Source organism: Lepidochelys kempii, chromosome 3 (genome assembly GCF_965140265.1).
Source record: "Lepidochelys kempii isolate rLepKem1 chromosome 3, rLepKem1.hap2, whole genome shotgun sequence".
NCBI classification, from domain to species: domain Eukaryota; kingdom Metazoa; phylum Chordata; order Testudines; family Cheloniidae; genus Lepidochelys; species Lepidochelys kempii.
Window position 1 is genome coordinate 59,266,259 of NC_133258.1, and position 24,709 is coordinate 59,290,967.

Consider the following 24,709-nt stretch of genomic DNA (forward strand, 5'->3'; position numbering starts at 1 on the left):
AGGCCAGATCCTCACATCCAGCCAAGTTCATCTCAGAGTAGGATGTGTGTGTTGGATGGGACACAGGCGGCTACCTTAACACTACTCCTGATCCAGGCCCTGCTGATGATCAAATTGGCCTCTAGCGTAAGATAGGACAGCCACTTATGTTGGCTGGTAATGTCTCCCTAGGGACCATTATGCAGCTGAATATGTTGGAGTGCAGAGCACTCTGGCCACACCTCGTCATGTGACATAACCCGCTATGATTGGGAAATTGGAAGAGAGCTTCCTGTACCAGCTGTTTGCTAGTGGAGGATTCCTCTACATAAGGGGAGTCCTCACTTGCCCTTTTAGGCCAGGTTGCTGGCTGTTTTGCACAGGAGGCTGAATCAAGGAGCCCTGGATCTGGCCCACCAGAGTTACACCAGCATAAAACGGATATGAGATCATAATCAACCCCTGAAAAATCTACCTTATCTATCTATTCCAGCAATTAGTTAGTTACCCAGCAACTAATTAGTTATATATATATATGTAGGAAATCAGTTCAATTTTTCTACTTCCCCAGACAAGAAAATTCAAATGCTTGCTCGATGGTTATCAAAAGTCACTTGCAAATGTCAGGGTAAAAAATCTTGGAATGTATCATTGAAAAAAATGCATGAGACAGCACTAAATCTCTTTGAAAGACACTGAGTCCTTGTTTCGGTCTGTATGGAGAAGAACTACGTAATTCAAACATTACGGAAAGTTCCAATGATAAGCTAAAAACTTCATTGTCACGAAATGTCACTTGAGTTAGACCCATTCAGTCTGTAGGAGGTCATTCGTTTCTAAAACATTCTTATGTTGCTATAGAAACAGCAAAAAAACAACAACATATATCTAATAAGAAACCACTATTCATTTCCTGGCAAAAAAAATCCAAGCTCTGAGAAATGTATACAGCAGGAGAGTCCCTGAAACTAGAATGTGCATCAACTATGACAGGGGTTCTCAAACTTGGGGTCAGGACCCTCAGGGGGTCACAAGGTTATGACTTGGGGGGGTCGCGAGCTGTCAGCCTCCACCCTAAACCCCACTTTTCCTCCAGCATTTATAATGGTGTTAATATGTTTTAAATGATAAGGAGGGTCGTACTCAGAGGCTTGCTATGTGAAAGGGGTCACCAGTACAAAAGTTTGAGAACCACTGAACTATGATGAATCCTCACATCCCAATTCTCACAGCATTAAAAGGAATGGCAGAACTGGGCCCTATAACATTTAAATAGAAAGACTTTCATTCTAAGGGGAGGGAAGACCATTATTTAATCCCCAATGAAGACTATCTCCTGTGTAGAGTAAAATATGCAGTTCTTGTAGTTTACATTACACTAATCTACATTATAAGTATTGGGTCAGATTCTGATCTCAGCTTCACTGAGGTTTAAAGCATGATGGGCTGAACCCTCTCCTGACATAAAACCTGGCACAGCTCATTTACTTCAATCAAGTTATGTCAATTTACACCTGCAGAGATTCTGACCCAGTAACTTCTCTCACATAAGTGGAGTTGCTCTGGAATTACTGTGGTGCAAGCAAGGTCAGAATGGGGCCCACTGTATCTTGTTCTGATAAACAGCTATAAATGCTTTTTTTTTTGGTGACATTGCTCTCAAGTTCATATTTAAAATGGTAATGAACAACTCTGCTTTTAGACATCTGACGCACTCACCCTGACCAGCACTAGCAGTTCTAAAAAATCCTAGCTTCCAGCAACAGGGTGCTCATAAAATAGATTTTCATCTTCCAAAGCATGGAGACGTGGATTAGGACTAAACATACCTGTATAGACTGCCTGACCTAGAGAGAAATTTGTTTTTCTTTAAAAACTGCAAACTATTATCCGTTCAAGTTAAGCTATTAAACAGCCTGTGTACAGTATATTCTTGTTATCTGACAATATGCCTCTGGGCAGAAAAGGAAACTCTTGCAGGCCTGCTCTTACCACCCCCTTTCCCAGGGGAAAACAGATTAGAAAAACAGTAGCTCTCAGAAACAGTTGATCGTTAGCTTAGGACTGGATTTCTACTCACTGTGTTCACCGTTATATCCTATTTCTGGGGTATGACGTGTGGTTTTGGCTGAGCTGATGTAACAAAATAATAAAATGGACAACTCAATGTATTTCTGAGGGAATCTTTCTGTGGGTTTTCTTAAGTCTCATCTGTACATCTACTTGTGATTTGTGTTGTGTCACTGGGACAGAGAGCTGGGGAACAGCAGCAGAAGTAGCTCTCTGGGCACTGCAACTCCAATTAGGCACAGCTATCATTGTCAGATTTACTCCCAGGCAACTAACTGAGAGACTGGGAATAGGCCGGAGAGAGCTACAAGGCTAACTAACACATTAGCCAAGAACGTAGGAAAGGCACTGGAAGGAAGTGCCAAGGTGGAGAGAGAACCAGAAAGAGGCAGGCTCTCAGAGTCAGTCCCATGAGAAATCTCTCTGAGGGCGAGCTCTTCAACCTCTCCTACTCTTGGTCTAAGGGGCTGAAGATGATATACTATTGTAGAACAGGTTTCAGAGGAACAGCCGTGTTAGTCTGTATTCGCAAAAAGAAAAGGAGTACTTGTGGCACCTTAGAGACTAACCAATTTATTTGAGCATGAGCTTTCGTGAGCTACAGCTCACTTCATCAGATGTTTACCGTGGAAACTGCAGCAGACTTTATATACTGCACAATGCTGTGAAGATGGTGGGGAACCACTGTAAATAAGCCACATGTGGGGTTTACAAGCAAAGAGTCTCCACGTGGTCTGTGTACGCAGAGGAAGATAGGCTAGGAGGAGCCTCACCCGGTTCTAATCACCACAAATAATGAAGAATACTGTTAGAGTTGCATAAAAACAAGATGGCCCTGCTTTGGTGCCTCCACTGCCACAAGTCCTGTTTCACTAGCTGAATTCTGTGGTTGGTTTAATTTTCTTTTCCTTTTCGCAGTTTCAGTTCTGTCGCATTTAAACTCCAATACAATTCTATTTAGCAGCAGGTAAGGGAAACCTTCCACCAGCCACCTCTGTGAATGGAAGGGAAGCCAAAGCGGCCAGATCCTGGCTGGGGAAAGAGGGATGGCTCACCCCCTTGAAATCTACCAATGCCCTCCAACCAGAGCTTTGTGGTGTCAGGCCCATATATTTTAGAGAGAGGATGTGTATGGAGCATCTTCTGCAGCATTCTCACCTCTGGAGCCTGCAGCTATCCAGTTAAGAGCTGATGCAGTTTAAGCATTTTTATCCTCCACAAACTTTCCTCTGACTGCTACTCCTCACCAACAGGTGCACTCAGCCAATGGCTAAAAGAGGCTAAATACCTGTGTTCTAAAAACAGCCCCAGGACTACTGTCAGCCTTCTCAGATCTGTATGAATGGGGCATGAAAAAAACCTGCTTATTCCATGGGGTAGGGAAAGCCACCTCCCCACCCCATCCCCAACAAAACAGTAAGGAAGAAACCCATGTCCCATACATAGGAATAACTTCCATAATATGGAATATGGCCCTCCATCTCTAATTTCTCGTGTGCTTACTTCTTTCTTCTCTACTGCCTTTGAACAGTTTATAAAACACTGGGCCTCTGGAATGTGTTTATCCTTAGGCTGGATGGATCAGATAGCTATGCAAACATTTTATATAGCTGAGATTATCTGGAGTTCTTTGGAAAACTTTGCACCTGAATTCTTTTAGAAGGAGAAAAGATGAGGTAAGTGCAGACCAAGTCCTGGGAAAGATAAAAAGGGAAGGGAAGAGAAAACAAGAAGAGATCCCAAATGATAAACAAGGACTTCAACTAGAACAGCAACTGAATGTTTTGTGGTTTTTTTTCCTGAGGGAGATTCCAAGAAAGGACAAGCCTGTCCCACAAGGCTGAACACACTATAGAACATGTATGTGTTGCAGTTGGGAGGAAAAGGACGGATTTGAAAGAACAGGGAAGCGGGATTAGTAAATGCAACAATATACTTTGGAGAGACCTCAAGAAAAAGAAGGCATTCCCTTAAGTCTCTACGACTGCACAGCAATCAAACACCTGCGGCCAGCCCAGATCAGCTGACCCAGGCTAGCAAGGCTCAGGCTGCAGGGTTGTAAAACCCTTTTATAAACGTTTGGGCTCAGGCTGGAGCTCAAATTCTGGGATCACATGGAGGGGTGACTATTTTTAGACCCACATCTTGAGACCAGAGAGCACAACTCAGTTGACCCAGGCCAGCCGTGGGTCTTTTATTCCAGCGTAGATGTACCCAAAGGGCCCTATTGCCGATTCATTAGAATTACACTGAGGCACTGGAGAGTCTGAATTTTCCTTTTGTTTCCTTACATCATGATTAAACAATAGCAGGAGTTACATTTTCAGATTGTTTTATCCACTCTTGTTTCTCTAGCTTTACCTTTTTTCTCAATAGCCTTATTTATTTTTCTTATTATTTCTCAGCCTTCCCTCCACGGACAAACCATTTTATTTCTTGGTACTGATCAGGGAAAAAAACATATTTGAAACACCATTCCAAACATTAAACCCAGATAGCAAAGACTTTATTTATTTTAATGGCGGGTGGGGGGTGTCTTGGGGCGGCATTGGTTTCTCCAGGAGTTAAGGTCTGTGCCAATTTGAATCACATAGCTTTCATGTCACAATATAGTATTGTTATTTTTCATGTGGCTTTCCCTTATTTAAGAAACTGAGATAAATAAAGGGGCACTGAGTTTACTGATATTCACATTTATTACAAGATGACTTCACTATTACAGGTTTTACTTGGCCACTGTCATCTTCCAAAGGTTCTAGAGCTAAGTAATGAGATTTATTACATTACACACATTTACTCTTTTCCTTTTGTTCCTGCACTGGCAAAACAGTGATCTTAAAATCTGGACTTGGTCCTTTTATATAAAACTACCCCTGAGATAAGGCCCGTTTACCAATTTGAAATTCTTAAATTCTAAACCACAATCAGATTTTTTTCATATTCTTCTTATTCCTAATCATTTACATTGCGGTAGTACACATAGGCATGACTCATATTTTCACTTCTGCAGAAACTTCAGGAACATGGTGCAATTTAAAGCACCTAAAATGTAACCAAATAAATGAATAATTATATATAATATATATAAATAATTACCTTCAAGTGTTTCTCCTTGCCCAGGGAGGGCGTCCCCTGCTCCAGACGCATACAAGGCAGTCACGGACAGTGCGTATCTGGTGCCCTGTTCTAAATCTCTCAGCACAGTAGTGGTAGTATCACCCCTTATGGTTACCTCCTTGGCTTCACCTCCAGCCACTGGAGTATATGTTATACGGTACCGCTGGACTTTGCCAGGTGCTGCACTCCAAGATAACTTCATTGTGGATGTTGTAGTATCAGAAACTCTCAAATTTCTTGGACTCCCTCGGGCTAAACATTTTAAAAGACATTGAAAGCATATCATGAATCAAGCCTTCTTTCTTTCTTTCTTTCTTTCTTTTAAAGATCATTATAAGAGAGAGTAGCATACATGCTTAAGTGATTTCCTGGATCACTTCCAGACTGCTCAGCAAATTCCAGGATTCAGCCCAGAGCATTGCTCTAAGACCTAAAAGGAATTGTTTAAATACAACTTCACAAGAAGTTATTCCCTAACTTAAATTAGTGCTTTTGGATATTTTAAAATGGTTTTGAAATGACCATGATAATAATACTTAATTTTGATAAAACTCTATTGAACATCCATGATACAGTGAAGCTTTTAGTACCATCACGATAACATACTCCCTTCCTTGTCTCCCGTGGGCACACATGTCCATTGGGATGTAGCCTGAGGACTCTAAGTTCTCACTTCCTACTACAAAAACTCAGGGCTCACTCATAGAATTTGCTGAGCACTCCTGAACTGATCCAGCATGTCAATGGACAGCAGTATGAATGGGGCACCAAAAAAACCCTGCTTATTCCATGGGGTGGGGAAAGCCACCTCCCCACCCCATCCCCAAAACCAGTAAGGAAGAAACCCATGTCCTCTACACAGGAATAACTTCCATAGTATGGAATATCACCCTCCATTTCTAATTTCTCATGTGCTAAATACTTCCTTCTCTACCATCTTCGAACAGTTTATAAAACACTGGGCCTCTGGAATGTGTTTATCCTTGGGCTGGATCAGATAGCTATGCAAACATTTTATATAGCTGAGATTATCTGGAGTTCTTTGGAAAACTTTGCACCTGAATTCTTTTAGAAGGAGCAAACATGAGGCAAGTGCAGACCAAGTCCTGGAAAAGATAAAAGGGAAGGCAAGGGAAAACAGGAAGATCCCAAATGGTAAACAAGGACTTCAACTAGAACAACAACTTAATTTTTTTTGGGGGGGGGGGGTTGGGGAGGTAGGTTCCTGAGGGAGACTCCTAGAAAGGACAAGCCTGTCCCACAAGGCTGAACACACTATAGAACATTTATGTGTTGCAGTTGGGAGGAAATGGACAGATTTGAAAGAACAGGGAAGCGGGATTAATAAATGCAACATTATACTTTGGAGAGACCTCAAGAAAAAGAAGGCTTTGCCCTAAGTCCCTACGACTATGCAGCAATCAAACACCTGTGGCTGGCCCAGATCAGCTGACCCGGACTAGCGAGGCTCAAGCTACAGGGCTGTAAAACCCCTCTGTAAATGTTTGGGCTCAGGCTGGAGCTCAAATTCTGGGAACCCAGGAGGGGGCAGCAATTTTTAGCCCTGTAGCTCGAGACCAGAGAGCGCAACTCAGTTGACCCAGGCCAGCCGTGGGTCTCTTATTCCAGTGTAGATGTACCCAAAAGGCCCTATTGCCTATTCATTAGAATTACATTGAGGCACTGGAGAGTTTGGATTTTCCTTTTGTTTCCTTACACCAAGATTAAACAATAGCAGGAGATACATTTTCAGATTGGTTTATCCACTCTTGTTTCTCTAGCTATACCTTCTCTCAATAGCCTTATTTATTTTTCTTATTATTTCTCAACTTTCTCTCCTTGGACTAACCATTTTATTTCTTTGTAATGATCAGGGGAAAAAACAAATTTGGAACACTTTTCCAAACATTCAACCCGTATAGCAAATACTTTATTTATTTTGATGGTGGAGCACCGGAGGTGTGGGGAAGCATTGATTTCTCCAGGAGTCTTTGCCAATTTTAGCACCAAGCAGATAGTCAAGCCATCCAAGTATGCCCCTAGTTAAATTTTCACCTCATTTCAGAAGTTGATATGATTTATGTAATAGTTCAGCTACATCCTACTATTTTCATCTTAAATTCATGGGCAACATGACCTAATTTTAAGTGCACTTCTAGTCTTAGAGCCAAAATATATTTTCATTTGTCTCCAAAACTGTTGTGCTCTTATTCTTATTTTCTTTACCTGTGTAGGATTTGTCCAAATATCCACAAATTTTCAATTTTCTATTTTAAATAAAATACAGTGAACAGATGCCTGATGTCAATCTTTATAGATTTTTGGAATATTTTTATACCATGAATTATGCAATTTTGTTGACAGACCAAAAGGTTCTGGCCAAAGTGTCCTGCCCTAGTTTGAGACTTAATTGTGTGAAAAGTTCATTTTGTTACTCTAGATAACTGTCGATATGCCACTTATAGAAATACAATATGTGTGTTCCCTGAAGTTTGGTACTACCACACTTTCTTATCAATATTTCCATGTTACCACATGGGGCCTCCACTGTTATGCAACTGATACCTACATTTACATGCTATTTTTACCTTGCATCTCATAATAATTGCCTTGCTGTGAGTTTCTCTGACTAAAATTTAGTCTGCAAGACTAGTTTAATGTATTTCAGTACAAAGCTTTGGTACGCACATTTCCTGATTGAACTCCGAAAGGATTTTCCAATCTGGCTGACTCGTCTAGGAAGCTGAACATTAATTTCAATCTCATAGATTTCATGTCACAATATAGTATTATTATTTTTGGTTTGGTTTTCTCTTATTTGAGAAACTGAGATAAATAAAAGGGTACTAGAGCTGAGTAATGAGATTTATTACATTACACACATTTACTCTTTTCCTATTGTCCCTGCACTGGCAAAACAGTGATCTTAAAATCTGGGCTCAATGCTTTTCTATAAAACCACCCCTGGGATAAGGCCAGTTTATCAATTTGAAATTCTTAAATTCTAAACCGCAACCAGTTTCTTTTTCATATTCTTCTTATCCTTATTCATTTACATGGCAGTAGTGCACATCGGCATGACTCATATTTTCACTTCTGCAGAAACTTCAGGAACATGGTGCAATTTAAAGCACCTAAAATGTAACCAAATAAATGAATAATTATATATAATATATATAAATAATTACCTTCAAGTGTTTCTCCTTGCCCAGGGAGGGCATCCCCTGCTCCAGACGCATACAAGGCAGTCACGGACAGTGCGTATCTGGTGCCCTGTTCTAAATCTCTCAGCACTGTAGTGGTCGTATCACCCCTTATGGTTACCTCCTTGGCTTCACCTCCGGCCACTGGAGCATACGTTATACGGTATTGCTGGACTTTGCCAGGTGCTGCACTCCAAGATAACTTCATTGTGGATGTTGTAGCATCAGAAACTCTCAAATTTCTTGGACTTCCTCGGGCTTCACATGTTAAAAGACATTGAAAGTGTTTTTGAAATTACCACGATATAATACTTAATTTTGATAAATCATTATTGAACATTCATGATATAGTAAAGCTTTTGGTACCATCATGATAACATGCTCTCTTCCCCATCTCCCTTGGGCACACATGTCTGTTAGGACGTAGTCTGTGGACTCTAAATTCTCACTTTCTACTACAGTAATTCAGGGGTCAATCCTGAAATTTGCTGAGCACTCTTGAACTAATCCAGCAAATCACTTAAGCTTGTCAATGGGCTCCAGTATGAATGGGGCACAAAAAAACCCCATTCATTTATTACATTAGTGAGATTTATTACATTATGTCACATTTACTCCTTTCCTTTTGTTCCTGCACTGGCAAAACAGTGATCTTAAAATCTGGATTGGGTGCTTTTATATAAAACCACCCCGAGAGAAGTCCCATTTATCAATTTGAAATTCTTATATTCTCAATCACAACCAGTTTCTTTTTCATATTCTTCTTATCCTTATTCATTTATATTGCTGTAGTGCACAAAGGCCTGACTCAGAATGGGGCCCTTCATTGCTAGGAAATATACAAACACAACGGTAATCTAAACTCCTTAGCCCTCTTTTACTTCTGAGATTAAACTTTGATCTTCTGGTGACTATGTAGTTTATATTTTGGTTTCTGCTGTTTTCCATACTCCTCTTAGTATTTGGAACTTTATCTCACAGTATGTCTTAGAAGTGCCTTGTTTCAGGGCCCTATTTTCATCTGCCTTAAGAGCCCTTCATAATGCTCTCACAGTGTAAAAGGGACTAAGTGTAAATGAGAAGCAAGCCCTTAACATATTCAAGGGTGAGATTAATAATTCCCTTTTAGTTTATTTTATGGATGTGAGCTACATTCATTTGCTGTTATTTTACCTCCTATGGGCATCAAGATACACCCCTGACCAGCATAGACCATAGCCACGTTTCCTTTCATAGCCTAGTGGCAAAGTTGTCCCACACATTGACAATTATTGGATGATAATGAAAATGTTCAGACAGCAAGTAGCAACATCTATGTCTGGGAAGTTCTCCACAGCAAGGCGGAGAGACATCATCCTACCATCCGTATAAGGAAACCTCTGGCTCCTGCTTATTCCTGCCAGCGTTCTGTTAGCATTCATTTCCAGGCTCTAGCTCTTCTTAGTCACAAACAGCCTTGTTCCATTCTCTCTGTGCAGAGGCTATATGTTGCTCATTTTATGTGACTCTTAATGTCTTACATTTAGAGCAAACATCATTTCCAACCAGAGTTTCAATACAGGTTAAAGCTCTGCCCACATTTTCAATTAGACAAGACTTTTTAACACCAAGATAATAAAAATGATCTGTCGCCAAACTATTCCCGAATTCACAGCTGGCTGCATCCTGTAAGGCAAAAACCTATACTGAGGTTGCTTTGGAGGCGCACAGCCCTAGCTGTGCGAGTCACTGAGGCTGACTTAGTCCAAAGCTTCCAGGAGCCCACAGGATATATTGCCAATGCAACACACTTTTCCAGGAGGCATAGTGGGATGCCCATGTCCAGTGAACATTCCCCACCTCTACCTGTCCGCTCTGGTGGATGCTAGCCTTAGATAGTCCTTGTGCTGTGAGTAGAGGGATGGCAACTGTGCTTGATTTACAAGGATGGTCACAAAGGGAAGAAGGGAGGTTTTTTTACTCAGAGTTTTACTTCAGTAGAAACTTCAGGAACATGGTGCAATTTAAAGCACCTAAAATGTAACCAAATAAATGAATAATTATACATAATATATATAAATAATTACCTTCAAGTGTTTCTCCTTGCCCAGGGAGGGCATCCCCTGCTCCAGACGCATACAAGGCAGTCACGGACAGTGCGTATCTGGTGCCCTGTTCTAAATCTCTCAGCACTGTAGTGGTCGTATCACCCCTTATGGTTACCTCCTTGGTTTCACCTCCGGCCACTGGAGTATATGTTAGAAGGTATCGCTGGACTTTGCCAGGTGCTGCACCCCAAGATAACTTCATTGTGGATGTAGTAGCATCAGAAACTCTCAAATTTCTTGGAGTCCCTAGGACTATACATGTTAAAAGACATTGAAAGCATATCATGAAACAAGCCTGATTTCTTTATTTATTTTCAGATCATTATAAGAGAGATAGCATACATGCTTAAGTGATTTGCTGGATCACTTCCAGACTGCTCAGCAAATTCCAGGATTCAGCCCAGAGAGTTGAACTAAGACTTGAAGGAGATTTTTTAAATATAACTTCACAAGAAGTTATTCCCTGAGGCAAATTAGTGCTTTTTGATATTTTTAAGTGTTTTTGAAATGACCATGATATAATAAACATCCATGATATAGTCCAACTTTTCGTACCATGATAACATTTTTTCCCATTTCCCATGGACACAGATGTCCATTAGGCCGGGTGTAGCCTGTGGACTCACAGTTCTCACTTTCTACTACAAATATTCAGGATCCAATACTGGAATTTGCTGAGCACTCTGGAACTGATCCAGGAAATCACTTGAGCATGTGCTTAATTTTAAGCATGTAAATAGGCCCCTACAAAATCAAATCTAAGACTATTAGTAACAGAAAACAAAACAAAAACAAACAAAAAACAGAAAGAAAAAACAGAGAGACAAGGAAGAACTATTTAACTCCATAAGTCACCATGTGCATCTTTTTTTAGTATCTATATTATATGGCACAGAAACTACATTAAAATAACTTTCAGGTTGATGCACAAAATTTATAAAAGCAATGAAAATGTGAGGTAACAGTGCAAAATTATTTTTGTGGTAACCATTTGTGCATAGGCACAGGAGCACATATGGTTCACTATGAAAAAGTCCAACAACCCTTTGAGACACTTTAAGTACCACTCAAAAATACTGACTTGCACAATACAAGGTAAGCATAAAGATGGACTGATTTTGTTCACCTGTAGTTATTGTTATTTATAATTTGTATTAATTAGAGGTTCCAGTAAGAATCAGGGCATCATTGAGCAAGGTGACATACCATCAGAGAGTAAAAAATAATCTGTGCCCTGGAGAATTTATAATCACTTGTATTAGGGCACTAAAATTTACAAAGGAACCACCTTGATTATGTAGCATCATCATCTGATGTTGTGGAACTCTATTAGTAGATCATATGTGCTACTATGTCTAGGCACAAGGGGCTCAGCTAGAGATATTGGTAGCTTAGCTCATCAGTTCTTTGCTTCTCATTAAGAATAAACTGCAAATTGTGCCAGAAATTAAAGTTTTACATTGAAATTGAGCTTTTGGAGCTTCAGTTGACAGACAGTCTACAGCTGAAAAAATCCAAAACACTGACAATATAGAGGCCTACAGTAACAATTAACCAGTCATAAACCAGTTTCCATTCAGCAATCAAAATTTGATCTTTATTTTTGTAACGTTTTAACGTTGCATAAACATTAAGAGCCCAATCCAACAGTTCTTGAATTCAATGTAAAGACTATCACTGATTTTAATGGATGCTGGATTAATCCCTAAATAAGCAACTTGCTGACAGTAGATAAAAGATGTGTCACCTATAAGGATATTACATGAACAATTTTTAGGTTTATACATACTTCGTTTGAGTTTAAACCTTTCAAGTTGAAACATTTTTGTAACAGACAATTCAGAAGTCTTATTTTCTTTGCCTGACACATACGTGGGCATTTTGCCCAAGGCACATCAACATGTTTAGGAGTTACAGATTCAAAAATGTATACAAAAGGCAAAATCCAAAGATTCTTGATTAGAATTTGGGATGTTGTTATATTAAATTGTTTCTCAATTAAACTTGCGTGATTCTAAAACACCCCATTCATCCTGCTGTAACAAGAAAAAAGAGAAAGGAACATCCAAGTTACACATACTGAAAATAAAAAAGATATCAACGTGCACAACCTTCTTCTCAAGCCACACTACAAGCCTGTTATTTATTACATACCTTCTTCAGTTTTTGCATATCCATTCAATGAATTTCCAGGCCCAGACAGATACTCAGGAATAACATAAACTTCATATCTTGTATCAGGAGTCAAGTTCAGTAACGTAGTTGATCTTTCATTTGCTGGGACAGTTACTTGTTTCCTCTCTCTTCCAGTCACTGGCCTGTATGCAACCCTATACCTTAGAACATTTCCTGGAGCTGGCGTCCAGCCAACCTTAAAGCTATCAGTAGTTTCATCTGTTATCATTAAGTTTCGAGGAGCCCCTATAACTGCAAACAAACACAAATATAATTTGCAAACATTTGCCTTCAATCAGAGAACCAACTTCATTAGTTCATCCCACTTACCAAGACCAGGGCCTACATTTTCAAAAAGTGACTAGTTATTTTTCTAGGCTTCTAATTTTGGATGGCCAATTTGAGACACCTTACAAGGACTTGGTGTTTCAGAGAACTAGTACACAGCACTTTCTGAAAATCAGGCCCCTTTAATGTGTATCTTCCTCTGACTGCCACAAGGCGACAGGAAAACAGGGGATGGATCGCTCAGTAAATTGCCCTGTTCTGTTCATTCCCTCCGAAGCATCTGGCACTGTCCACAGTCGAAAGACAGGATACTGGCATAGATGGACCATTGGTCTGATGCAAAAAGTATGGCCATTCTTACGGTCTTATCAAGTCAGGCAGCAAAAATTATGAGTTGCTTTTGAAAATTTAGAACCAGAGCTACAACTTAAACTGCATCAATGTTTGCTGATTTATGTAACCACTCAAGGATCTGCCAAAGTAGCTGTTGAACAGAAGTAGCCTTCTAATAAAGGTAGAGTAGAGCTGTACTCAGTACATTTAGGTATACTCTGGGACATTTTTTTAAAACAATAGGTTGCCTAATAAAGGTTTTTTTTCTGCACACATTTCACTGATTGTGGGTATTTACTTCTGTGCCATCCCCATTCACTGATGAGTGTCAGATGCACTTAACTACACATATGCACACACCAGATTTTGAAAAGCCATCTAATGTAGTAATCAGGAAAAATATTGAAAATATTGGAGCTCTTATAAGCTAAATTCTCAGCATTTATATGAATTTTTCATTTATTGACGATTTAAAATGTTTATGAATTAGGCTGCTCCCCTCAAGACAGAAAATCACTCGTTATCCTGGAAGATAAGAAAAACTAAGGCCTGCTTTTTAACTTAGCCTGCTCCTGACGAAAATTATGGCTTCCGCTGAGACCATTCAGCTGGTTTGGCTAGATGAAACAGGGCAGAATTTAATCCTTTGCCACATACTTTGGGCCAAATTATATCATATGTTGCCCAGCAGTCAATGGGAGTTTATTCACATGCATTTGAGGACAACATTTGCTCTTGAGTGTTCACTAACCATATGAAGGTAAACTTCCTCAACAAATTTGAACATCATTACACCAGAAATATTGTTCTTTGTTATTCAATTAAAGATCTGTTTGAAAGTTGAACAAAAAACATTTCCTTTAAAAAAAAAACTTATTTTTTCAATTGACCATAAATACAGTATAGGATTTAAAACTCTGTAGCAGCCTAAAGCCCAAATCAACTATCAAGAAACCAGCTGTGCAACCCAAGCTGCTAGCAACTCAGCATGCAGAACTATTTGCATTTACATGGCATTAGTGGCTTCTCAAAAATGGCAGGATTTTATCAGATCAAAATGATGAATATTTTAAAATGCACTATCAGTCACAATATGGAGTGTATTTCTGACATGTCTGAAATTTTTGTTAAAGCTGCTGTTTCCCCAGTTCTTCACATTTCAGCCCTACATTTCTATGATTTATGAACTGTGGATAGTATCAGCCAAGCAGCCATTTGAAGCAGATGATTTCCTAAGGGAGAGTTACATGTGGCTAAAACATTATGATCTGTGCAGGTACAGTGAGATTATGTATACAAACACATAAAGGATGAAAGTGCAGATCCTCAACTCCCATTCATCTCAAATTAAGTTAGGTGTCTAAATACATTTGAGGATGTGGGCCAAAATCGTCCGAATTGGACTGTTCCCTCAATCCAAGCCATTTTATAAATAAACACATATTTTAATCAATACTAAGGAAAATACATCAACAGACTATTAATGCTATTTCCTTTGTTCGTGTAGTTCACCCTAGAATCTTCTGGAATACGAGGTCGAAGATTATAGGGTGAACTAGAAATAATGGAAAGTAATGAGTACAGCTTAATAGCCTAGCTAGATTAAATTGAATTGAATAACTAACTATAGGGGTAAAAAAAATTAATTAACTGTAATGTTACTCCTTAAAATAGGCGAAATCTTGCAGACGGTTCTCACAGAAAACTCCCATGATAGTCTAATATGGTGTCAGGCCCATTAAGTCCTGCTATTAAGAAGTTCCCATCTGGAGAATAGATTTGTTTATTCTAGCCATATAACCTTTTTTCTATAAACCCAAGTTAAAAGACCTAGATGCAGCAAACCACTTAAGTATATGCTTAACTTTAAGCATGTGAGTAGTCCCAATGAATTTGCTGGATCGGACTGTTAGTCGCTAAGGTGCCGCAAGTACTCCTTTTCTTTTTGCGGATACAGACTAACACGGCTGCTACTCCGAAACTTAACTAGTGTGTGTTCACGTTATACTTTTTTTGTTATTTAATTTATTCATACCACCATACTCTCTATTGGAAAAGCAGCCTCTGAACGTCAGAGAAAACACAGTATCCAGCAAACTTAAGGGAAATAAAACACAATCTTAAATCTAATACTTGTTCTGTATTGGAATTTTACACCTTTAGTCAAGGCACTGGGAAACAATAATGCTCATTCTCATCCCACATACCAGTGCCATCTCTCAGCATTAGGTTGGTATTCCACATACACAAGTTCTCTCAATAAAGCAGATTGTTACTTAAATACATAACATGTTTCTGGCTGAGCATAATAGGAAGAGTACCTTCTAAAGTCGTTTCTTCCCCATCCAAGGAAGGACCATCACCATCTTCATACTCTGCAATCACACTCACTGCATAAGGAGTTTCAGGAAGTAAATGGGTGAGAACTGAGCTAGTACTTGAAGCCGGCACTGAAACAAGGAATTCTTCTCCACCAGCAGCTACTTTATATTTAATAAGATAGGACAAAACCTCAGGTCCAGCTGGAGACCAATTCACTTTGAAACTGTTGGACTTTACCTCAGAAAAGGCCAAATTACGGGCAGGTAAATAACCTGTTTTTTAAAAAAAGCCACATGTTACAATAAAATACTTAAAAACGCCTTCAAAATCACTCAAAAACATTTCCTGCAGTCAGCTGATTTCTTTGATTCAATAAATATTTTCTGATATGCATCTATGCTTGTTTGTCATTCTCACTCATGAATACATAAAATTCTATGATGATCTCTGAGTTGTCTTAAACAATATGACAATCAGTAGAAACACCAACTTGATGTTTTCCACCTCAGGTGTCCTAGGTTCAATTAAAAAGTTGACATTTGTTACTGCCAGCCCTGAAAACTTAAGGTGAAATCTGAGAATCAAGCTGGGTTCTTTCTTTCTCTCTCGTGTTCCCTCAGGGACAACAGTGCATCCTCACTTTATCGGCGCACTATCACACAAATGAAATTAACAGAATTTCAACACTCTTACAAGAATGGATCCTGAAAGGGGAGTAAATGAAATGACCTGAGGCACAAACATAAACCTGAAGTCCTCAGCTAGTTTTGGTTGGCTTAGCTAGCCTACCAGTGGGGCTGTTAGGGGTTTGAGCCCTCCAACGTAAAAGTTTCGTGATCTCAAAGGTATTCTGAAACAAAGGCTTATTTTTAAAGAGTCTGGGGTTTTCATATGCTGGGCTTATCCACCTTCAGTGTCCCTTTGAAATACAAAAATTGTAAGGCACAGGATGTAGCAGCGGATGAAAAATTCCTTCAGGTTTTTGAATGCTGTGAGCCAGGTTAATGTCATGAAGGATTTCTCACTCTTACCCTGAAATTTGTGAAGCTGGTGACTTTCTAAACTCTTTTAAATATAACCACAGAAGAATTTACAGTGACAATGGCAAGTAATTTTTTACTCCTGAGGACATATTTTAAACTCTGTGACTCCTGTGTAAAAGCAAAGTAACTCCACTGAAGTCATTCTAGATTTACATCATTGTAAATCTGGCCCTCCAACTTTAATGTCATCTTAAACATCTGCGGGGGGGGGTCGTATTTCCCAGTTAATTTTCTTCTTTTCATAAAATAATTGTTTTTTTCCCAGTGTTTTTAATTAAGTTTAAAATAATCGGTCAAATCCTAAATTACTTTAAATCAGCATTGTTCCATGGAAGCCAATGGTGTAATGAAGTGAAGAATCAAGTCCACTTAGCTAATTATTTGGAGTTATTTTATGTTTTGATTGTATCACTTTAGCTAAAAACACATAAACAGATTATGCCCTCATTTATACCTGGACATTTTCATTGACAACAAGGGAGTTAAATAAACGTAACTGAGAATCAAATTTGGCTCAGACTATTTTCATTGCTTTTTTTTTTAAGATTTCTCTAAGTATTGATAATTACTTACTTTTCTTCCTTATAGCAGCCAGTTCCTGCTCAATTCGTAGGCAGACAGACTGTGTAAGTTCAAATGATATTCTTTGGAAAGCATCAAAATCTTCCACTGTGTACACATGGGTTTCAGCAGGCAGTGAAGCAATTGCTTCCAATTCTGTACGTACTGCATCCTTAACACCAACTGCAAATATCTCTACATCTGACTCCCTCAATTTTATGGCTGGCTCTTTAAAGGCATCTGACGATTTTCCATCAGTAATAAGAATCATGACCCTTGGTACATTTGGTCTTGATCCTCTGTTGATAACAAATACTTTCTCCCTCACATAGGTCATCGCTTTGCCTGTGTTTGTAGATCCACCTCTGTAGGGGAAGGTGTTAATAGCCTGAATTACATCTTCAATTTTGTTGTATCTGTTCAAATAAAACTCCGTATAGGGATCCCTGCTGTACTGGACAAGACTTATTTGTACTTTTTGAGGTGAAACCTCAAAGCTTTTAACTAACACTTCCAAAAAGGCTCTTACTTTAACAAAATTGGCGATACCAATGCTGTAGGAGCCATCCACTAAAAGCACAATATCAGCTTTTACATCCACACCACGGGAGCATTCTGTAAAGAGAAAAAATTACCAGTATAAAAGCCAATAGTCAAGGCACTTCTATTGCAGCTGCATCTGCAATCAGCTGACTCATCACTTATAAACACTAAACGATGCTGGTCTTTGGTTAAACTAATTCCATTAACTAAAACTATGTCTTCCAGTAACTGAAGGCCTTTTATTAAGAGAGATATTTAGAAGTATAAAAAAAGAGCTACAATATCAGAACCATATCGATAACTTACCCACTTGAACTTTGACTGGCTGTGTTTTTTCCATTATCGTAATTGGCTCACTGGGTGCCAATCCTTTCATTGCATATACATTAATCTGGTACTCTGTTTCTGGAGAAAGATCTCGGACATTTAAAGCAGTAGTTTGAGGACCAACACTCAACACGTGCTGTTTGGCTCCTGCTATCATTGGAAAGAATTGCACCCTGTAGCCTGTTATTTGGCTAGCTGATGGATCCCAAGTGACTCTAATCGATTTTGATGAGATTTGGGCAGCCACTAGGTTTGAAGGAGGCTCCACAGCTGAAAAATTAAAAACAAATCCAAAAAGATCAAATACAATGAAATACAATCAAATACAATAATGAGCAGATTTTTTCCCTTTCCCTTTCCCTCTCTATTTCCCGGAAACACATCAGAAGGTTTGAATGAATAAAGGCATCTGCAGGAAACCACAGAAATAGAACAGTCTACTCTGTCATTGTCTAGAAGGGGCAGTTTTTGGAATCTTGAAGGGGCATAGAAAGTGCGAGGTTATAGCTTGAGAACTATTTGGTTTCAACAGTCTTCAGTCTTTACCCATGGATCCTTGCCAAACCATATCTTCTGCCCCTTAACCCAAGCTGCCTTGCCCTGCATAACCAGTGAGACAATAGGGCATGATTCATGCCCTTCACATGTGTGTTTTTTCAAGTGAATTCTCCCTTCAACATATTTTCCACCATGTGGTCTAAAGTGTTATGTTCTCAGGATTTGATAACCCTAGAGGCAACATAACTATTTGGAGTTATGGACTTCAATGGGATATTTCAAATCCAGTCAACCGCATGTGTTCTAATCTGCTGCTGTTTAAATCTATACAGCTGGAAACATGTCTTCCATATACTAATGGCAGATTATAAAATTGATGGAACTATCAAAATAAGCATGGATCATCACATTAAAAACACATATCAGGTACATTCCAGTTAACAATAAACTTTTGTAAAAGGTCTCACCTTCTTCTCCACTAATCAATTCACCCAGCTGTTCATCAACACCTGAGCACACTTGTGAGATTATTTCATTCTGTATATCCACTATTCCGTCAAAATTTGCCACGTTAAAAACATGCTTCAAGGATGGCTGAGATGCCATTAGTTTCAGTTCTTTTGCATCTGCTGCTTTGACTCCTAAAAGTTATGAGAGATGAGACCATATTATGTGTATAACATTTAGATCTTTGTAAGTGTATTTTTAAAATTTTAAAGCATCTTGGAATAAAGCTGATGCAGGTTAAGCTCTGTAATTACTAACAACTTAATTACTAAAACTTAATTAAAGCTGTGGGTTAATGCAGTAGACTTTTACTTAATGAGGTCATATGTCAAACTGAGTTTGTCAGTCACATCCTAGTCTCCATCTGGACACGTTAGAAAAATTACCACACAGTTTGGCACAGCTGGGACTCTCTGTTCAGGAGAGACCAAAGGGCCAGTCTCAGGTACCATGCATTGAACACCCCTAGCCTGTAAAATGCATGAATCAAGCTAGTGCTATTAGAATGTTAATGCCACACTTTAATTAGCATTAAATTTACCCACAATATTAAATAGTAACAATAATTAATGAATAACTGATATACCCAAGGAGAAGACTTCAACTCCTAGGTTGCGAAGCTCTCTTGCAGGAATTTCAACTTCATCTTGAGATTTTCCGTCGGTAATGATGATTGCTATTTTAGGAGTGCCTTTTCTTGCTCCAGCAGATTCAGTGAATGCATTCCTAATCAGATAATCAATAGCTTCACCTAAAAACAACAAAATGTTCTGTGCTTTTCTTAGGTATGAGTGAACTAGGATTTAAATAGAATTTCAGCTGTAAAATAAAATGCTATACAAACAAACTTTAGGGGAAGTTTTTCCCTCAACTTTTAGCTTTCATATGTTATCAAAGAGCTAAAATCTGTACCTGTCATTGTATTGCCACCTTTGTAAGGTATTCTTTTAATTGCATTAAGAAGATCATTCCTTCTGAAATACTGATTTAAGCTGAACTCAGTTCTTGTATCAGTACTGTACTGAACAACTCCAATTCGTGTCTTTTCTTCCCCAATGTCAAAAGCCGATACAAGAGTGCCGATGAAGTCCAAAATATATCTGAAGTTACTTCTCCCCACACTCCACGAGCCATCCACAAGAAAAACTAAATCTGTCAGTGCACTGACGGAACATTCTGAAACATATTAAAAACAACACAAATCTCTTCACAGAACAATGACAGATCACTTACATGTCAATATCTCCAAACACTTTCACTATCCCATACCATAGACAAAAGCTGTCAGTTAAAAATGAACAACAGAAATCTAACAAGTAGAAGCCAAGCCAAACAGAAATTAAACGGATTAAAATCCTTATTTGAAATATCTTACTTGGGTTGGACACCGTTCACCTAGCTTTAGTGACATATCTACTGGGAGGACATTCCAGAAACAGAGAACAGTTGAAAGAAATTAATTACAATAACACTGATAAGCATTGGGGCCGAAATAGTAAATACTGCACAAAATATTCAATGCTTTTGGTGGAAAATAACTTTACTAAACCACTAATATAGTATTTGTAAAATGTGTTAAAATGTGATTTTGGAAATGACATACTCCTTTTTTGTATGACACATTGATCATCTATGCAAAAAATCACACACCCCTGTTAAACATTTTATAACTTTTATAAATTAGACCTATTAATTAATGGGTCTAATTTGAATCAACACGCAGTTGCTTGTGGCCAAATGTGCCTTTGCATATATACAAATCTCCCACCGATGTCAAAAGGAGATCTGCATATCTGTAGGAAGAATTTGTCCCTGAGGGCCAAATCATGGGCTTTGTCCAGTTGCAGCACAAGACCTACCAAAGCCATGCACCCCAACTAGACTTTGAAGCCACAAAGAACTATTTGTGTGCTAATGGAGGAAGCCAGCCTCAGAAGTGGCTACGTAACACCTGCTCTTCCACTGCCCAGAAGTGGTGTCACAGTCTCTCTCTACCTGGGAACTAAGGGATGACATTGGAGAGGCACTGAGCATGTGCAGCCTGAGCTCCTGATGGCAAGTTTTGGTTGGAGAAACCGAATGGAGCTGCACACCTTCAACAGGGGCCTTCCAACTGGCAGCTCCAAAATGGAACTGTCCATCAGGAGCTCAGGCTGGGGTCAAAGAGCACCTTGTCCTGTAGTGATCAGTAGTTACAAAGGGAGACACACAGCTCCTGCAGCAGTGCACACCCCCAATATATGATGTTGTAGAAGGATTTGATGCTGGGAAAGAATTAATTCTGATACCGCTCTTCTCTCCCGCCCCCACTCTTATCCCCACATGGCAGCAGTATAGGTTTTTTCTGCAACTCTGTGTGTCCTCAGCAGGGAGACATTTATTAAAGGGCTGAGATATGCTCAGAGGATGTGAGTTTATTTGTGTGAAATCCCTGGTGCTCAGCTCAGATTTTCACCTCTTTCCCATAGAGAGGTGGCAGATTTTCAGACCCTCCTCAACTTTGGTCAGCCCAGCACACACAGCCAGATTACATGTTAGTACAACCTTACTGCTAAACAACATAGGCACAGGATTTGACTTTATCATCTGATCCAAAGCCCTTTGGGAGACTTTGCACTGGCTTAACTGGGTTTTGGATCAAACCTTTAGTTACCTCTAAAATGTCACATAAGATGGAAGACAAAAAACGTACTTTGAATCTGAATCTGGTCAGGCTTCTTGTCCTCTGGACTAACTGGAACACCTGTCTGAACTAAACAAACCACAACATAAACAGGATTAGTGGAAGGGAAACCAGAAATTGTCAGTTGACTGTAGGTTACATTTTGTAAAAGTCAAGAAAAACAAGGTGAGAAGGAGATATGTCAACAAGATTTGTTGTGTGCCTCTCTCAGAACGTGCAGTTTACAAGTACAATTCCTGGACACTGATTTGACAGCATTAGAGTTAAGGCCAATACATAAATAATTAAAAATTCCTTGTGCTCACACTATACCTTCTATCCTAAAGTGTTTAATAATTGACCTTTGCAATACCCTGTAAATCAGGTAAATAATATTATCCGCATCTTACAGACAGGCAAACTGTGGTTAAGTAACATGCTTGTGATTATATGAGAAATCTGTGGCAAAGCCAGAAACAAAGCATAATGGGGAAAAGGCTGCTCGTGGGCCACAGATGGCCAGGCTATAGATATGCAATGAGCTTTTGTTGGCCAATTGGCACCAAGCCAGAATTTGGTCCTATAACCCAAATATTATATAGCCACTTCAGTTACTTTATTCAGCTATGTCTAACTTTTTTATGTGTACTTACTTGTAAGCTGGCCAAAGACAGGTAGACTCTCTTCTCTGTCATCATATGAAGCTATTGTAACAACATATTCTGTATCAGGTGTAAGATCTGACAGTGTAGTATGGGTAGTACTAGGTGCAAGGGTAAATTCTTTAGTAGGTCCATCTGCAATACAACATACAAAGCACATTTAACACAAAGGGTCTAAACGCAATAATAATAATGATGAGTTTTTCATAATCTGAAAACACAGTAGAAAGAGCTATCTGCCCACAGGCTGTAAATAAAATTTTAAAACAGTTGTTTGCCTTCCTGAAACACCTAGTTGCAAAGGACATACAAAACTGCGTCCAATAAAGCATTTTATTTACTCATCAATTTTAAAACCAAACATGTGTACAATAAAATTAGCTGTCATTTAGAAAATCAGTTTACATAGTGGGTCTGAGTCTAACCTCATATCAGTTTTACACGGGTATAACTCCAGTGATTGTAGTTGAGTTACAAATGATTTACACTGGGATAAATGAGATGAGATGTGACCCCAATATTTTACCTTAAGAGAGATGCACAATATTTTCCCTAGAAAAAGCACATGGTTGGTATAGGGTACTTCTATGTTATTTAAGCTATGATATTTTTAATAGAGGACTGTTTTCAGTTTTCCAATATGTAAAATTAAGGCAGAAGAGACATGTTTCCAAATTGGTATTTCTAATACTACTGTAGATATGCAAACACTGGGCCTGATTCTCAACTGCCTTGCACCATGAGTAGCTACCAACATCTGTGGAGAATTAGCATGAGAAATCTTGTCATTTGGATTTAGTAGAATTTTATATTCACTCCGCACTTGTTAAGGGTCAAGGCAGAGGAAACTCAGAGACACACCGTTTATAGAGTCAGTTTTGGTTAAAAAAAATGTCTGGATCTGATTCTGAATTCATCAGTTTTACACTAAGGTCATTGGGAATTACGCCTGATTTACATTGGGATAACAGCTGAAACAGGATTTCCAGGAATCAGACACCATTAAAAAGATTATCAGCAGTGGACATTACCTTTCCCGCTATACAGCTAGAAGCAATAGTAGCAGAACTTCGTCACCTATCTACCATCAATGTATGTCATCCCGTAACTATTTTTGACAATGGGCTATGTGTTTAAGAAAAAGTTCTGTAAACCTAATCAACATCAATGAGTATTCACTAGTCAAGCCTAGAACATTTGGACCTGATCCTGCATAGTGTCTCCTTAGAAGTGCATAGCGCTCTCAATTCCCATTTAAGTTAACAGCAGCTGAAAGTATTCAGAACTATGCAAGACTATGTATATCTTAGGGAAATGAAATAGTGGGTAAACTTTCTACACTAACAACAGGATTCCAGGGCCCAACCCTGCAGACCCTTATGGATGTAAGAAGTATCACTGACTTTAGTGAGACTACTCACGAGAGTAAGAGCTCACTGGAATGAATAAGGTTTCGCAGCCAGGATTTTCAAATGACTTTCAATGGGATTTGGGTCCCTAAATCCCTTAGGCCCTTTGAAAATCCCAGTTTACAAGATTGGGCCTCCAAAAGTGTTTTAGAAGAGGGACTGCTACAAAACTAAACTGCTGAAGAGATTAACAGTGAGTGAAGGACCCAAACAGGTGGCAGAACACAGAGGCTAGATTTTGCTATCTGCCTGCATCATGCAGCCAGGGGTAGTATAGGCCCGCTCTCCCAGGAAGTCCCTATTTTCCTTGAGGGACAGAAATTTACACCTCCTCTTTAGGAGGTGCAACATACTCCAGCAATGTGACCAGCCAGCACATAGGAGGAGGAAGTAGAGTCCTGACTTCACCTACTTCCTGCCCCTCCATACCAAGGGAGAAGCATCTAGAGCACAATCCTTGCGCATCTCAAAGCGCTGAAGCTACAATGCAAGTAGCCCTAACACAGGCCACACAAGAGAGGGGAAACCCTTGCACCCTCCTACACCTCTATGGAGCTGCGTAAGGACAAGGCACAATCTTACCTGTAAAAATGAGGGCGTTAACATATATCCTCACACCTCATTTCGACACTTACACAAAAATCAGTTTTAATAGATTTCACAAAACCAAAACAAATGTTGTGGTGCTAGATCATCTGACTTTATAAAACAAAATCTTACCAGTTGTAGGGACCACTGTTACCCTGTACCCCTCTATTGCATCAGGTGGTCTTGTCCATGACATTCGAACAGTGTGTTCATCTATCATTGTAAAATTCAAGTCTGACGGTGGATTAACTGAAAAAGATTTACATCAGAGAAACGTTTACTAAACAGAACAAGCTACCATCATCTTAATAAATAAAATAATAATGCTGAGCAAA

The 24,709-nt window shown here is 39.1% G+C and overlaps 1 protein-coding gene across 1 annotated transcript in view; it reads right to left on the bottom strand.

The window, feature by feature from the left end:
- COL12A1 (collagen type XII alpha 1 chain) overlaps nucleotides 1-24,709 on the bottom strand; it is a 132,479-nt gene that overhangs the window by 91,606 nt on the left and 16,164 nt on the right. The window contains 13 exon segments of the mRNA XM_073336466.1: nucleotides 5,146-5,418; nucleotides 8,355-8,627; nucleotides 10,436-10,708; nucleotides 12,611-12,883; nucleotides 15,574-15,846; nucleotides 17,191-17,793; nucleotides 18,028-18,318; nucleotides 19,014-19,187; nucleotides 19,640-19,804; nucleotides 19,966-20,229; nucleotides 21,746-21,805; nucleotides 22,369-22,512; nucleotides 24,507-24,623. Coding sequence (XP_073192567.1) covers nucleotides 5,146-5,418; nucleotides 8,355-8,627; nucleotides 10,436-10,708; nucleotides 12,611-12,883; nucleotides 15,574-15,846; nucleotides 17,191-17,793; nucleotides 18,028-18,318; nucleotides 19,014-19,187; nucleotides 19,640-19,804; nucleotides 19,966-20,229; nucleotides 21,746-21,805; nucleotides 22,369-22,512; nucleotides 24,507-24,623 — 3,183 coding nt within the window.